Source organism: Crinia signifera, chromosome 2, assembly GCF_055691185.1.
Source record: "Crinia signifera chromosome 2, ASM5569118v1, whole genome shotgun sequence".
Lineage (NCBI taxonomy): Eukaryota > Metazoa > Chordata > Amphibia > Anura > Myobatrachidae > Crinia > Crinia signifera.
The window spans coordinates 357,224,198-357,241,242 of record NC_139218.1 but is presented as its reverse complement, the minus strand read 5'-3'; the positions used below and the strand labels follow the sequence as shown (position 1 = coordinate 357,241,242).

General features: G+C 43.0%; 1 protein-coding gene across 2 annotated transcripts; it reads right to left on the bottom strand.

Annotated features, from left to right (window-relative positions):
* Window positions 1-6,180: 6,180 nt before the first annotated feature.
* Window positions 6,181-15,416, bottom strand: HMGB1 (high mobility group box 1). Of its 2 annotated transcripts, none has more exons than XM_083169845.1 (5): window positions 15,263-15,416; window positions 10,001-10,162; window positions 8,176-8,321; window positions 7,720-7,894; window positions 6,181-6,836 (listed from the first exon to the last, which is right to left on the bottom strand). In XM_083169845.1, exons 2-5 carry the CDS (start codon window positions 10,148-10,150, stop codon window positions 6,675-6,677), a joined length of 633 nt encoding a protein of 210 aa, XP_083025971.1. In that variant the 5' UTR covers window positions 10,151-10,162; window positions 15,263-15,416; the 3' UTR covers window positions 6,181-6,674. The 2 variants fall into 2 exon arrangements, with proteins under 2 accessions (XP_083025971.1, XP_083025970.1); XM_083169844.1 differs by having other exon boundaries at window positions 15,201-15,324.
* Window positions 15,417-17,045: the final 1,629 nt, after the last annotated feature.

Genomic DNA, 17,045 nt, shown 5'->3' with positions numbered 1-17,045 from the left:
GGGCGGCTGTACGTGAGCAGGAGGGGGTGGGCATTAAGCCCGCTTATTGTTGCTAGGTTGCGTAGTAACCCTACGTGTTCTGTATTAACCACGTAGATGAGCTGCTGGACGTGACCTAAAGCTATCGGGCGCGCGCCTCATTCCACACATACAACGTGTGTATGGGCGCCGCAGCTGTATGGCAGATCAGACCCACCAATATAGATGAAGTCTAACTGATCACGTGTTGCGTGTCAGTTTGCGTTCCATAGTAACCATAGTGACCTGTAGTATACGGATAGTGTGAATGTCAGTCTATGTCACTTAATAAAGGGATGTGATGCTCCCTAAAATAGCTGGTGGAGGGATTACAAGTATCGCTCAATATTCTGATACTGAGGCAAGTGTATCTCCATGTTCTAATTATGAAACAATGTGAACAATGTAATAATCCCTGAAAACGCAGTGTAGGGGAAGTGCAAGTGTAACTATGTTTCTAGTAATAGGCTATCAATCAAGTTGTCCTGTTGACGTGTAATAAATATGTGTGATGGGGAAAAAAATCCCTAAATGGTGAAAATTAGTAAAATAGGTCTGTGGCATATATGATATATAAGTGAACAAATAGTCCACATAACTGATATATTAATAATTTATTCAACCTTTAGCTAGAAAAAGGTGTTTTAGAGCCATAATACATTATTATAAATGTGCAGTAATCCAGGTGTTCATTAGGTGAGAACTCCCATTCATTCAATATGTGGGAAAAAAACGGGGACACTAAACCCCTAAGGTGGATAATATGAAATATCAAAGATATATAAGGGACATATCTTAACAAATAAGGGAGAAAGGGTCAAATGATAACACTTCTACACCGATGTGGTATCCCGTGTGATTGCTGTTTATCAATATTTAGAATTGACTGTGCAGTTGGTTATTCTGTCGGAGGAGTTTTTTTGTGCTTCTTGATTCGGTATGTACTTTTTCTCCTCCATTCTATTTCTATTTTTAATCTAAGTACCTGTATTATCAATCATACATACGTTGTACCATACTGGTGGTTTTTGTACATTTTCCAACTGTACCCTGCTTTGACCATCAGGCCATTTGAAAAGACACGTATATACCCATAGAGGATGATTATATGTTTTAAGTCTTCCTATTGGAAGTGTTAAAAATTGGCCCCATCGGAAATTAAGATATATGTATTCATTTTTGCGCACTGTATCAATTTACAGATTCCATTATACCTACTACTAAGGGAACTATTACAAGGTCACCGGATTAACTACAGTGACCACATTCCCCTTAATAACTCTCAAAAGAGCCACCCTATATAATTTCGTGTGTATCGAACCAAGGTACATAATTTTCATAGGTATGTTTATCATTTATCGCTGTTACTCACTGAGGTGATTTTGGGAAATCCTGACTTAAAAACTTTTTTCCTGAAACTTACTCTGCAGCTCCCTGGGAGGAACTGCCCACATGTCTCTCCTCTTGCTCTCTCCGTTTATTGTCTCTTCCTCCGGTCCTCCATGTGCTGATAGAAACATCCTTCTTAACCAGTTTTTTCGGTAAAATTCCATTTCTTTACGGCAATGTTTCACCACCCCCCTTTTTAGATCCTGGTGTATTACCCCTGAAGAAGTCCCTAGTGGACGAAACGCGTAGGGTTCTGCATGATCTCTCAAACACCTATGATCAAAACGATATTGGATGACAATGACACACCATGAAACTGTATAATGTATTCCAAATGAGAAGCTTTTTATGAAAGTTTTTTAATTGTATTACTGTTCGTAATAAATGTTTTATATTTTCCCAATTGTGGATTGGTGAAACTACCTTTGAGCGCACCTCTACACCTTTTCTCTTCATTCCTTACATTAGACTCCCATTAGCGGCGGAGCCTCTAGAGTTGTGCTGCTCACCCAACAAGCGCAGGATAGGGTCACAAACCCCCCCTTTCTTATATATAGATATATATATATAGATTTTCTCCTGTGATCTAAATTGTATTATTATTATTGTTACATTGTATTCATAATGTGCCACAAGTGGTTAGCAGTGCCATTCATATAGCACACATTAGAACAGGGTACACAGAACTTTACATAACAGACTGAAAAACTAAAACAGACTTTGGGGGGGATTTACTAAGATCGAATGGGTACGAATGCACATATTCATACCCATTCATTGTCAAATATGGCTTATTTGCTGATTTATGTAAGGCAAGCTCAGCCAAATTCTGGTTTACAAATAAATACATCATCGATAGAACATGGACGGATATGACCATGAGTTCTATGGTGGGGTGCTGCATTCGTACTGCTGAATTCGGCTTGTAATTCAGCAGAAAATACGACTGGAAAAAACAAACAAATTTTCCAGGCGGATTTGGTTGAAGCCTGCATGGATCAGTCAGATCAAACCAATACCATATACACATGGGCTTCCTTACCCCGAATGCCTGGTACCCACGTGACTCCCGTCGCACAAACGGCTCACGTATGCACACAGTCATTCGAGCCCCTAGTGTATACACCTCTTTTTTGCTCCAAAAAATGTCATGTGACTAGCTGGTTGCTGGTCCCAGTGTTTAAAGCAGTGTGCATAGCACTGCAATGTTGTACCATCCTACTTTTAAATAAATACTCAGTTGCTCTTCAAATTGTAGGTCACATGGACACGCCAACACATATACAACAGATTTGGATGTACAGGTGGGTGGCAATATAACTTTGACCATCTGCAGCACTAGAATAAAGGGGTTGTAAAACCCCTACAATAGCAAAAAGAAAAAGTATTGCTGCGCTAAAACATTAGCGTACATGTGGATGAGATTTCACAAATTTAAAGGACATGATTACTAATTCAATAAAAAAATTCACAAATAAAAAAATATATTTTACAAGTAATAATATGGTGTATTAAATGATTGCAATATAGTCACCCGCAATAGGCCCGATATTAAGTCCCTTCTGGTGGTAAGACTGGAGTTAGTAGGTCCAGTTTCCTCAGCACATGCTGGCGAGGTGGTGTGCCTCTTCAGACTTAAGATAGAATTTGACGGCAGATAAGAACCATTTGGCCCATCTAGTCTGCCCCTTTTTTATCCTTCAGGTAATATCAACCCTTTTTGATCCTTATTTCTTTGTAAGGATATTCATATGCTTATCCCAAGCATGTTTAAATTGTTCTACTGTCTTAGCCTCTACCACCTCTGATGGGAGGCTATTCCACTTATCCACTACCCTTTCTGTGAAGTAATTTTTTCTTACATTTCTCCTACCTCCCTCAAAGAAAGAGATCTAGGAGTCACTATTTCAAGTGACTTAAAGGCAGGAAAGCAATGTACTGTAGCAAAGCAATGAGGAAGGCTAGTCAGATGCTTGGTTGCATAGGGAGAGGAATCAGTAGCAGAAAAAAAGAAGTAATAATGCCACTTTATAGGTCATTGGTACGGCTTATCTGGAATACTGGGTCCAGTTCTGGAGGCCATATCTTCAAAAGGATATAAATACATTAGAGAGTGTACAAAGAAGGGCAACTAAAATGGTGCATGGCCTACATCACAAAACGTACCTGGAAAGACTAAAAGATCTTAACATGTATAGTTTGGAGCAGAGAAGGGAAAAGGAGGACATGATAGGAATCTTCAAATATATCAAGGGTTTTAACATTGTACAGGAGGGAAACTTTCTTCAAAGGAAAAGAAGTAATAGAACACGAGGACATGCACTGAAACTGGAGATGTATTGTCTGGCGCTGCGGAACCCTTATGGCGCCATATAAATAATAACTAATAATAATAGTGGAATGTATGGTGTCAGCAAGCTTTTGATAAATCTCTTTATAGAATAGAGGTGGCTCCTGGACAATTTCTCCACAGTGGTACCATGTGAGAAAGTTGTACCAGTTCTGCAAATTGCGTTGGTTGGAAAGGCGCCGTTCACCACCAGACGTCCCTTTATTTTGCTAAACCACGGTACGGCTGTGGAGAATTGTCCAGGAGCCACCTCTATTCTAAACACTGGCATCAGGGGAAAAAGGTTTATCAAAAGCTTGCTGACACCATACAGCCCATCTCATCTCTCAAGAGGCACGCCACCTTGCCAGCATCTGCTGAGGAAACTGGACCTACTAACTTCCCATGCAAACGCTGGCCATTTCCATGTAAATGCCAGCAGGACGAATATGCCTGAATAGGTGAGTTTTCAGGGAACGCTTGAAAGTTTGGAGGCTAGTGAAGTCTTATTGTGCGTGGAAGGGCATTCCATAGGATGGGAGCAGCCTGATGAAAGTCCTGTAATAGTCAATGGGAGCTAGTGATCCGTGCAGAAGACACAGATCCTGTGCAGAGCATAGTGGTCGAGATGGGAGACATTTTGGAATAAGTAAAGAGGGTACGGCACTGTAGTAAAATCGCATGCAATTTTGCTGTGCAATGCAAGTTGTTAATTTTTAGTGCACCCACTATCCACGTCAGTTAAGCGTCCTCCCGACCTTTTCATACCCCCACTATCCATGTCGGCGTGTTAACTTTATAAATTGTGGCAAACGCAGTGAGCCACCGAGCCCGAAGCGTGGCGAGCCCCGCGGAATACATGTAAAGTTATCCATGTCCCATCGCTGTGCTCACCACGCTTTGGGCTCGGTGGCTCGCCACACTTTATAAAGTCTACTCCACGCCTACGTGGATAGTGGGGGTATGAAAAAAAATTGACCTTCGCAGTGACGTGGATAGTTGGGGTGTGCATGGGTGCTTTTAAAATGAAGTACCATCACATGGGTGATAATACAATGAAAAATCGTATTGCATTGCACCGCAAATGGCATGCGATCCGCAGGCAGGGGTTCACTAAAAATGAACTAAGGAGAATCGCATCGCACCGCAAAATTGCATGCAATGCGATTTCACTACGCAGTATAGCCCACTAAGCAAATAGCTTAGTGGGCGCCCTGCAAATACACAAGTACCGTAAAGAGATATATGCTGGTGCAGTATGGTTAATAGCTTTATATGCGAGTAGAAGTGTTTTATATTGAATACGGTAAGATACAGACAACCAATGGAGGGACTGGCAGAGCAGATCAGCAGATGATGAGTCTTGCAAGGAAGATCAGCCTAGCAGCAGCATTTAAAATGGATTGCAGTGGTGAGAGTCTGTTCTTGGGAAGACCCAGACTTACCCCTGATGAAGTCGTAAGATGAAATGCGTTGGTTTGTTTGTCAATTCAGCTGTACCTAATGTGGAATTATGTCATACTTACTTATCTTGTTGAACGATCTCCACATTCTGATTGTTTTATATATGAATAAACATGACATGACTGGCATTCATGCCAGAGTTCAATCTTTGTCTCATCAGACCAGAGAATTTTGCTTCTCATGGTCTGAGTCTTTCAGGTGCATTTTGGCAAACTCCAGTCAGGCTGCCATCTGCTTTTAACTAATAAGTGGCTTCCGACTGGCCACTCTACCATACAGGCCTGATTGGTGGATTGCCGCAGAGACAGTTGTCCTACTGGATTGTTCTCCTCATCGGGTTCTGGGCCAACTAAGGCCCTTTTCCCCCGGTAACTCAATTTAGTCTGACCAGCTCTTAGAAGAGTGCTGGTGGTTCCGAACTTCTATTTATGGATAGAAAAGGCCACTGTGCTCAATCAGACAGCAGCAGCAGATATAATTTCTGTACCCTTCCCAAGATTTGCGCCTCAAGACAATTCTGACTTGGAGGTCTACAGAAAACTGCTTTGACTTTATGCTTGGTTTCTGCTCGGACACGCACTGAAAAGTGTGGGACCTTATACAGACAGGTGTGTGTCTTTCCAAATCCTGTCCTCTCAACTGAATTTACCACAGGTAGACTCCCAATTAAGCTGTAGGAACATCTCAAGGATGATCAGTGGAAACAAGATGCACCCGAGCTCAATTTTGAGCTTCATGGCAGATGCTGTGAATACTTATGTACATGTGATTTCTTATTTTTTAATACATTTGAAAAACTCCAAAAAAGTTATTTCATGTGGTCATTATGGGGTATTGTATGTAGAATTTTCTGTGAAAAAAGGTGAAGCACTGTTTATACTTTCCGGATGCAATGTAATATATATCTCTCTAAACTATATATACTTAAGAAAGCAGAATACTGAAGACATCTGTGTTTTCTAGAACCACCAACAAGAGTGTAATAAAAAAAATGTTTTCTTTACTTAGAAGCAATCATAATGTCAACAACGTTGCAACTTTTTTTTTTTTTTTTGCAATTACAGAGTGGTATTCATTTAAACAGAACAACAATTATGATGCGGAAACAACTGAAGATGAAAAATAAACAACATCCCCCATATAAACTATTTTGTGCTGTGCACCAAATTATGAAATTGCTGAATTTACCATGCCAATTCACAACCCCCATACTATAACCAGGCAAGGTTAGTGGCAAGTGAAAACCACTAAAAATAGGGAAATCTAAAAACACATATGGTAGTGTGTTAACTATACAAGAAAAAGAAACAAACAAGGTTTGGGGGGAGGAAAAAAAATAAAAAAGACACTGTACAGTTTAAAAACAAAAACATACACATTCTTAGATTTAATTTGTTTTTGTCTTTAAAAACAAGTGAGCTGTGTACAGGGGGGGTTTAAATGATATATAGACAAAAAATGCTCATAGTGAGATCTATTCATCATCGTCATCATCATCTTCCTCTTCTTCGTCATCCTCCTCATCGTCGTCTTCATCATCGTCATCATCATCCTCCTGTTTCTTGCTCTTTTCAGGCTTAGCTGGAGCTTTCTTTGCTGGCTCTATTTTACCTTTGCACCGGTATGTGTCAACGTCCTAAAGAGAGATGAAAGAAAAATGTAATAAAAGCAAGCAAATATTCAAAACTTATTTTTAAAAGAGAAAAATTGTTTCACTATGCACATTTTGAGGGGGAGATTTTTTTCCAACTGGGGATAGGTGTATATTATGCTGCGTGCCCTTGTAAGCAATGTACTCTGTCGTGTATTCATGTACAGACAACAGAGGATATTGCGAACGACACGCAGGAGTGTGCATAGTGAATGATATAGGAGCCCATTTATCATGCTAGATTTGCGGCTAAATCCCTAAAAACGCTAGCCACAAATATTAAAGTATCCCCCCCGAATGTATGTAGGAGGGACCGCAGCAGGACTCTACAATCCCTGCTGCGACCCCTCTTGTACCACCGCCGGCCCCCTACCCCATAGGTTTCTATTGGGGGGTGCGAAGCTGCCCGATGTGGTGGCTACCACCATTCTGAGATGGCGATAGTCCATTGTAGCCTATGGCAATATTCCACCCAGATCACATTGTAAATTCGATCATTGACAAATGGGCCCCATAGTGCATAAACACAAGACTATATGCACGATAATATAGGTAACGATAATCTTCCCGTGTGTACCCAGCTTTACTCACACCTCATGCTTTGCTGCGAGAATTTAGATGGCTATCGTGTCATTAGGTAGCCAGAGATAAAAGTTGTCTGAGGATCCATTGATGTGATCAGAAACCACACATTCCCCCACACTCACACAGCTATTGCGAAACCATCCATGGAATTTCCTGTTTGAGTTTTTTTTTGTATTTTTTTTTTTTTACAGAGTCGTTGTTTTTACAGTTTAAGAAATATTTCTAAACTATTGTCATGTTAAACATTACAGTAAAATAAAATAAAAAATAAGAGTGAAATTACCTTTTTATACTTTTCCTTCAGTTTGTTAGCTTTTGCTTCATAAGGCACCTTGTCTTCTGATGGAGTATTATTCCACATCTCTCCCAGTTTCTTCGCAACATCTCCAATAGTCGAGCCTGGGTGCTCCCCTTTGATTTTAGGACGGAACTCAGAACAGAACAAGAAGAAAGCTGATCTGCATAAAATGAAATAAAACAAAAAGAATTGAGATTGTCATCTGTATGATCTATTTTTCCTTCAAAACTCCTTATTTGTTAATCATTAACATTGCTGGAGTCTTGAGCTGTGTTCTGACCAAGGCGTAATTTTTATGGAGTTTGTTTGTGCTCTACCTATTTGTATGGGATTCCCATCCAGATGCTATGGTATTCCGCTACAGCCCACAAACATACAGGTAGGCTATTTAATTGTTGACAAAATAGACCCTAGATATTTACCCCCAAATTTTAAACTTACGGTGGTCTCTTTGGTGCATTTGGGTCCTTAAACTTCTTTTTTGTTTCTCCTTTGGGTGGTATATAGGTTTTCATTTCTCTTTCATAACGAACCTTGTCCACTTTTGCCATATCTTCAAACTTTCCTTTTTCCTTAGCAGACATAGTCTAAGGGGGAAAAAAAAAATAGATTAAATCTTGTTAGGATTTCCCAGTCTTCAACTACCCAATGTGACTGGTACAGGTTAGTTTATGGGGAAATACTTATAGGATAGGAAACAAGTCGCAAATATTAGGTTTCAACATACGGTGGTCAATCCAATTAGGTGCAAGATTGGGTTTATGAAGCTCGCATGCATGGATGCACGCACCCAACACACGTGAGCTTGAATTAGAAATTCAGGATGAATTTGCGTGACTTCTGTCTACCTTGGAAGAAATGCCTGAGGTAGGGACCATCGTAGATCCTAAAATAAACACTGCTAACTAATATAGTAGGACCATAAGGAAAGAAATGTTTTTTTTTTAAAAAGGAGTGAAATTGATGATTTTTTTTTTTTTTACTTTTTTTTTTTTTTAATGGTTACAAAAACACTATTTTCAATATTTTGGGATACAGAAATAGGTCTGTATTGTAATTTTTCAGTGTTTTTATAAAAGTTTGAAAGTTGGGATAAATTCTATTATGGATCATTCATTAAAAGGGTGATCCAGACATTCCCCACTGTCCCACCATTTTCACCTTAAATCAGATTTTTTTTTTTACCCTTCTACAAGCTCAGATCATCAGTCTTTCTCTCATTAATTGTACAATTAATGCAGCAAAGGTCTATGCTGAGTTCTTTTAATGGGGCTACTGCTTTCTAAGAACCAGACTTGGGACACTTGAAGTTGGGCTTCTAATATTCCTACCCCAATCTTATTGTCTAGTACTTACTTTACAGACTATGTAGCCAAAGGAACCATTTGGGGTATGATTCACTTTGTAGTAATAAGGCATGATTACGGGTTGCACACAAGTCTGACAGGAACGCAACAGCATCGCTCAATCGATTATATAAATGCTGATCTTTAATTGTATTTACTTAGCTACACAGCCCCTAACCATTCATTTGTAAAAGTAGCTGTGAACACTCTCAGCTCGCTGGTCGCATTAACCCTAACCTTGGTACAACAAATATGATCATAAAGATATCGGAATAGTCCTCAATTCTGCCTCTGCTGTGACCTCACTCATGGGTCTTCAACCTGTGTTCCAACATGCATTGCCACATATATTCCTACAAGAGCATGCCAAAACTGTAAGTTCATGCTGGGACATGTAGTTCCACAACATCTGGGGGCCCACAGGTTGAAGACCTGTGCTCTACCAGAACACTGCAAAACTACAGACAATTAAAGAATCTTGCACAGGTGTAAGCGGCATAAGCAGTATTAAAAAAAATAGACATTCCTTCCACAAAATGGACTTGTGTGCAACTGTGAATCAGCTCCATTGTCTGGTGATCACCAAACACTACAGAAACCTTCATTATAAAAAGGGGATGATGTATCAATCAGTGAAGGGTGGAGAAGTTACCCATAGGCTTTAAGGTAGCATTTAATAAGTATATTTAAATGATAGCTAGAAGCTGATTAGAGAAATTGCTAATAGCAAACACTCTTTTCATTGTTTGATAAGTTAACCCCATAAACAACAAAAAAAAAATCTTTATTTTGAATGCACTCAGTAGAAACTATGTTTTAAAAGGAAAAGACGACTTTTTTTTTTTTATTCTTGGGGGAACGGGAATGGGTCTTGGTTGTAGATTTTAACAAGACCCATATTTATACACAAATATCTTTACCTTCCATCTTTCTGAGCACTTCTTGGAGAACTCTGCAAAGTTTACAGATGTATCAGGATGCTTTTTCTTGTGCTCTTCTCTGCAAGTCTGCACAAAGTAAGCATAGGAGGACATTTTCCCTCTCGGCTTCTTAGGATCACCTTTCCCCATTTTAGTATTGTTCTGTAAGACATGGCAGTTTGTATTTAAATACTATGAACCGTAGAAGTTCAATGCAATTCATAATATTGCTGTAAACTTGTATTTGAAGTTCACTTTTTGTTAGTATGGTCTGTTAAAAGATATGCTGATGCACTGTTTGTTTGTCACAGAAAGTGGGATGCAGTCACATAACACACTAAGCTTTTACTTTACCAATATAAGAATCCAAACAGTTTTGTCTTGTTAATGTGAGACCAGTGGGACATATTGTAGAGATGTATGTGAATTGTACGGTGTTGCCTTCCAGTCAGTGTTACTAGTTTGGAAAAATCAGCACTTATTGTAAATTTTTTAGTGGCAGACTACCGTATCTCATGGTAGCTTCAACATTAAAAACTGATGTCAATAGTATTAGAGCCCTAGTTCATGTAACCTTTTCTCCTAAATCAAATGCCTATTTCCCTAAATATCTGTAAATGGGGCCTAATTCAGACCTGATCACAAGGCTGCTAATTTGAAGTGGCCAGCAATTAGGTAGATGCTGCCCCCCCTAAAGTGACGTCCCGCCTTGCAAATTAATGTGCATGCTGTGTGAAAAGATATGTATGAAGAATTCATAGCCGAGCAAATATGACCAAAACTCTTCGTGAGACGCTGACCATCGACTCATCACCAGTCATTGCAAGCGCCCCATAGCCCTGGACTCTCAGCCACTGCGATGAAATCAGCCCAATAGAGGCCAGAGCTGACATCCCCTAAAATGTTTGGGCACGCCTACGTTTATTCAGTCATGTCTGTATTTTTCTTGGCACTCAAATGAAACAACCGGTTACCACCCCCAAACGCTGGTTTCCTGTCAATCACCTTGCAAACGTCTAGCGAAAGAAAAAAGTAGAAAGATTTCTTCGCAAGCAGGCGTCGCACAAGTAGATTGTCGCCCAGACGCATATGCAGTGTATCGATAATCAGCGGATTCATTCAGGTAAGAGAGATAAGGCATCTCTGTTAGTAGGTGCACTAATTTGTCCAACTATTAGCTCATCACATGACAAACTGCAGTAGGGATGGCCATCGACCATTGATGATTCGAAATCATTGATGGTTCATGGCCGATGTTGAATACTTTTGTCATCGATGGGGGAGAACCAGATGGTTCCCTTTCATTGATGGAACAGCAAAACTATGTTTTTCTTTTTTTTTTCTTTCAAAGTGCCGGGACATGGAGCATAGCCCCGCCATCAGCGAAGGCCCGCCCCCGTGTTTTGATTGGCCCACAGGCCAATCAATCAAACACAATGGATGACCATCGATATGTAAAAATATCGATGGTCAGCCATTGCATAGTTTAGCACTATCGATGGCCAGTTGCAGAATTGCTATCGATGGCCCTAAACTGCAGTAGGTGGGAATACTCTAGCTGGACACTACACAGTATGCTTCAATGAAGGCCGATTTGAGTTCAGTAGTAGAAAGGAAGGAAACATTTAAAAGAGGTATTTACTTTGACATACAGTAGGTGAAGAATATAATGCGGGTAATATAATTACATTTGAGGTGTTTTTGTATGTAATGTTATTAATTCTGTATTATAGGCACTAGGGGCATGATTCAGACCTGTTCGGAGGCTGCATATACTCGAAGCCTAGCTAACAGTTCTGCGCCCTGTCAAACTTTTTGAAAATTTTGCCCCAAATGTATATTTAATGCTATCTGACCACCGTCAATAGAACCTTGGACCCTCGAGGGCTCACTTGCTTTTTGGCAAGGCGACTCGCTCCACTTGCCACATTTAACTATTCCCAATTGATGTTCATGTGGATAATAAAAAGAGCAAATACTAAATTTGGGACAATTTCTTTTTCTTCAAAAATGTGCATTGACCATTTTCCTGTCAACCCGTTGTACCCATCGACTGTGCTTAAGGGCGACAGGTACATTTCATCCATGATAAACATAAGGCCTTGACCTATACATTGTCTATATATCATCCGGATAACCGATGTTGCATAGGTTGACAGCAAAAGCCCCGTGTACACAGTTCGATTTTGCTTAAATAGTTCAAATCGAATCAAAAGTTTTTTAGCAGCATTTGATCTAGATGCGCAGCCCTGAAATCAAATTGATAAATAGACTGTGCAGGAAGGACCATCTGTTCTATATAGTCTGAATCGAATGTGTTCACTGCGCCGTGCGATTAGAACCCAATCGAACCAGGAATGAATAGAAAATTAATTGCACCATGTGTACGGGGCTATAGTGAGATATCCTATTGAGGGTACACATAAGTAAACAGGTGAGTGGAAAATTATTTCATAATTGTTACTAGGATAGCAGGACTAGGGATGGCCATCGTTGGCAATAGTGCAACTGGCCATCGATAGTGCTACACTATGCAATGGATGACCATCGATATTTTTACCTATTGATGGTCATCCATTGTGTTTGACTGATTGGCCTATGGGCCAATCAAAACACAGGGGCGGGGCGTGTGTTGGGAGCAGAGCTATGCTCCATGCCCTGGCACTTTGAAGGAAAAAAAAGAAAAGCAAAACATTGTTTTGCTGTGCCATCGATGGGGGGGGGGGGGACCAGATAATTTCCCTCCATCGATGGCAAAAGTATTCAACTTCGGCCCGATGACCAATGATGATTCAAAATCGATGGTTAACAGCTATCCCTAAGCAGGACCTTAACAAGGGGGTCGATCCTATTAACCCGGAACGGTGCGGATGATTAGCGAGTTGCGAATCATCATGCTACCGGGCACACTTTACGGCAGGCCGAATTCGATGATAGCCTCCACCTCCATAGAAGTGGAAGCAATCTTCAGCCAATTCAGCCCCACGAAGGGTGCGAGTTAGGCTTAATTCGGGTGCTGCTTTCAGCATTAAAACGGCACCCGAACGGCAACTCACACCCTTCAGGGTTAATATGATTGACCCCAATGGCTGGACTTTAAATGAAAATTGCAGTGAGCAGAAAATTACTATTTAAAAAGGATATTAAAGGGTCCATCCTATTAACCCCGAAGGGTGCGAGTTTCCATTTGGGTGCAGGGCTGAATTAGCTGAAAATTGCTCGCACCCACATGGAGGTGCGAGCACTTTTCAGCGAGTTCGGCCTGCCGTAAAGTGCGCCTGGTGTTGTAAGGATTCATAACTTGTGAATAATCCACACCCTTTGGGGTTAATAGAATCAGCCCCTAAGGCTGAACTGAAATTTCAAAAGGATTAACTTTAACATTAGTATATTCTCAAAATACGGCATTTTCTATGTAACTGAATAGTGTATTAATATGCCGTGCTTTATTTTTATTTTTTAAGAAATGCTCTGAAATATTATTACATTTCCATTTATTCCCTCATCAAAATAAGGATAATCGTAAAATAATGCTTGAATGTAAGCAAGGGGGGCTGTAATGTGCAAAAACAGGAGACGGTCACCTATCACAAAATGTAGCGGCCTGGCAGGATATTATAAATAGATTTCTTTTGGAGCCATGTATTTGTATGCCTAGCTGGTTACACTGCAGGACAGTCTGACAATCCATGATACACATTGCTGGGGCAAAAAGCAGTGTGTGAGCGAGGTAACAGGCCAGTTGTAAGCGAGCGTATCCTGGGAATGTCCTGTGTTTGGAATACTTTAAGTGTTACTCATCCCCCAGCACAACCCGTGATCCACCACATGGGATACAGGAAAACTCAATGGGGAGTACACAGGAGAGGTCAGAGCTCTTGTATAATTACAAATCTCAGTGTAAAGCGAGCTAACAGGCTATGCTGAGACTTGTAGTTCTACACTTACAGAGCAGCATAGCCTGCTGGTGTAGTACTACAAGTCCCAGCAGGCTAGTAATGTCTTCCAGAGGCTACTGTCTCCATCTGGCATAGCTGATCCATTAGAGAGAGCTGGAGAAAGTGAGTGTAATCACCACGTCGTACTATTAGCGAAGAAATGGCGCAGCTCCAGGAAGGAGGAGGGAAAGAAGGTCAACAATGACAGTCTCTGCTCCTTCCATCTTGTGGCTGCCGCCTCTTGATGAAAGAAAGTCCCCTCCAAATGCATCCCTCCGCCGGTCTGGGCCTGTGTGGGGGCGACCGGCGGTGAGGGGGGGCCGGAGCACTGACGTGCCTGTCCTGCTGCTGCCGAGCCCCGCTTATAGATATATATACACAGTATTACACACACAGCAGCAGCGAGGCGGCTATTACACAGCAGCAGCACTGCGGGGCCGGGGACGCGCGTCCCTCTTTTCTCCTCCTAGCAGCGGGCGCGACGCGCGCCCCCGCCACCCTCTATCCCCTATTGTTGTTGCTGCCGCCGCCGCGCTCCCGCGACCGCGCGCTGATCACCACCATGTTATAGAGAAGTGGTGAGGCTCGCGCACCGCCCGCCATCTCAGTGGCAGGAGGAGAGAACGGCCGGCTCTGCAATGGTGACGGGCACATAATGATCACCCCTCAACTAGGGCTACTCACCCGTCTCCCCAAGTGCCTTCCCGGCTATTACCCCCTCCCATCCCCCCTGCCTGTTTACACCCTAGTCAGCCATGTTACGGCGGAAGCTCCTGAGGTAAATTCGGGGTATTCTACCGCTGGCAGAACGCCCCGGGTGTGCCCGCTTCCAGCCACCCGCCGGGGCGGGCAGCAGAGCCCGGTGCAGGGCGATACCCACCCATCACCCGTTAATGGGCGGCATTTATCACAGCCGCTTCTTTGTAAAATGTGAAGGTGACAGAGCCCGGCTGTGGTGATACATCACCCGGGGGGACACCCGAATTGCAATAACGGGTGTTAAAAGTTACCCCAATACTTTGTAGGGGCAAATGATACGTAGCGAGGGTAACACCGGGCACAAGTCCGGCGCGGACTCCCGGGCACCACTTCTCTGTGAGGTGCGGGAGGGAGAATGACCCTTTTTAGGGCACATTTGCCCTCAATCACCGTCGGTGCCGGGTGGGTTTTATAATGAATCCCTGCGACGGCCCGGGATTATTTGACGTTTTGTCGCGGATTGAGACGGGTCACTGTCGTCCCCCACCGGCCGCTATACTTACCCGCTTGTTCCCAGTGCATAGACATGGCCAGTCAGCGCAGTTCGCTGGTGCCGGGTACTCACCCAATGCTGTGCCTATGGAGCGCAATGTACTGCAATGGCTGTGACACAGAGAGCGGGATCGATACGCAGCCTCTTCACTTCTCCCAATCTGTAACATTACTCTTAGCTCAGGCGGCCGCTGAGTGGCCGCCACCAACTCGTACCCTCTCGCTATTGGCTATCGAGCCTCCATTGTCCTGACCAGCGGCCGACGGTAATTGGGCGGAATTTAGCCGACGTCACTGAAGATCAAAACAGCGCGCAAATACAAAGTGTCTTCAGTGTGTGCGAGGCGCCGAGACGGGAGGGATGCGGCTGCTACATATACTGTGTAATGCGAGTCTGCCATAGTCCACACAGCCCCGGTGCTGGGGATCGAGGAGCGGGGACCTGGCTGCGTTACTGGGCTATGCCATGCCAGAGAACGAGCGGACAGCTATCCTGCAGCACCTGTGCCTACACTCTACCCCCTACCATACCCTGCAGCCATCTGCACAGACTGGAGTACGAGGACCTTGTAGCCGCTTTCCTTCCTATGCTGGCTACGGCGCCGTGAACGCGCATAGTGATGGGACTAGGCAGGGAACGCAATACGGGGATGCTCTTTTGCAAGCAGCCCCTGTGGCATGCCCCATCTACCCGCCACCTGCTAAGGTGATCTGTAGCTGCAGAATGCAGCGGTGGGCAGTCTGTAGTTGTTTCCTTTGTGGAACTAGAAGTCCCAGCACGCCCTGTTATTTATACGCAGCCTGGGCATGCTGGGGCTTGTAGTGCCGCAAGGGTAGGCACAGTTTGCTTATATCTCGCACAGATGTTGTGTGATATAGGACATGGGGGCACCGGGACGATGCTCGGTAGTGTGCAGCCAGCTGGGGGATAACGGGGCAGACATCACATTGATTCTGGGAGACCCGTATTGAATGCTGGTGCAGCAGGTGGCCCGGGGATGTCATGCAGCTGCTGCGGTTACGGTGATGCCTGGAAGCGGCTGCAGCTACATGCACCTGTGCAGGTAAGTTGCTCGGGGTATTTATCCCTATGTCCACACGATGCTCGCAGTCTGTGCTGGCTACCTGAGCCTGCTACTCTGGACGAGGTCCTATCGGGATTAGGGGGTGCGACTGCAGGGTGTCGGGGTACCCCAGGACCACCACCGATCGCATTTAAGTGCTATGGGAGCTGTACTGTAACATGAGCTCGACTCGGGGCGGCTATTATAGGAGCTGGTCTCTGTACAAGCCCGAGTCACCCCGCAACGTTCCAGAACGTCCAACTGTGGAATCTACAACTTCCAGGGTTCTAGGATGTCCGTGGCAGCGCGCTACCCGTGCATTCTATATGGGCATTCGGGCTGATGTCAGTACAGTGATGGACCGGGCACTTCGCGCAGCTGTCACCCATCGATTTGCATTACATGTCGAGTAGGGGAAAATTTATATAAATTACCTCTCCATCCCCCACTGGCATCATAAATCAGATAAGAGCTATATCTATTTTTGCCAATGTACGGGTCCACCCATTTTTTACTGTACTCATGCATGTTTTCTTTTAACTAATGTACTTCTTTTTTGAAATAAATGTTTTATTGTTTATAAGCAATATTACGCTATATTCTTTTCCCATTTTTGGGAGACTTTTTTGGTTTTAAGGGATCGGGACGACAACCATTGGATAACACCTGGATGTACATGTTCCAAGTGTGAGTTGTCTGGTTTTTACCCTTTATAAAGCCTTTTTCACGAGGTGATCAGCACGTGGATCATTTTAAATATTCCACTAGGTGGCGTTGTTCACCAAGTATATA

What these genes read in the sequence shown, in the direction of transcription:
- HMGB1 (XM_083169845.1), bottom strand. Translation starts at nt 10,150, where the DNA reads ATGGGGAAAGGTGATCCTAAGAAGCCGAGAGGGAAAATGTCCTCCTAT. An exon ending in AATGCACCAAAGAGACCACC is followed by an intron (nt 7,895 to 8,175) that starts GTAAGTTTAAAA and finishes CATTTTATGCAG; the next exon opens with ATCAGCTTTCTTCTTGTTCT. An exon ending in TGAAGGAAAAGTATAAAAAG is followed by an intron (nt 6,837 to 7,719) that starts GTAATTTCACTC and finishes ATCTCTCTTTAG; the next exon opens with GACGTTGACACATACCGGTG.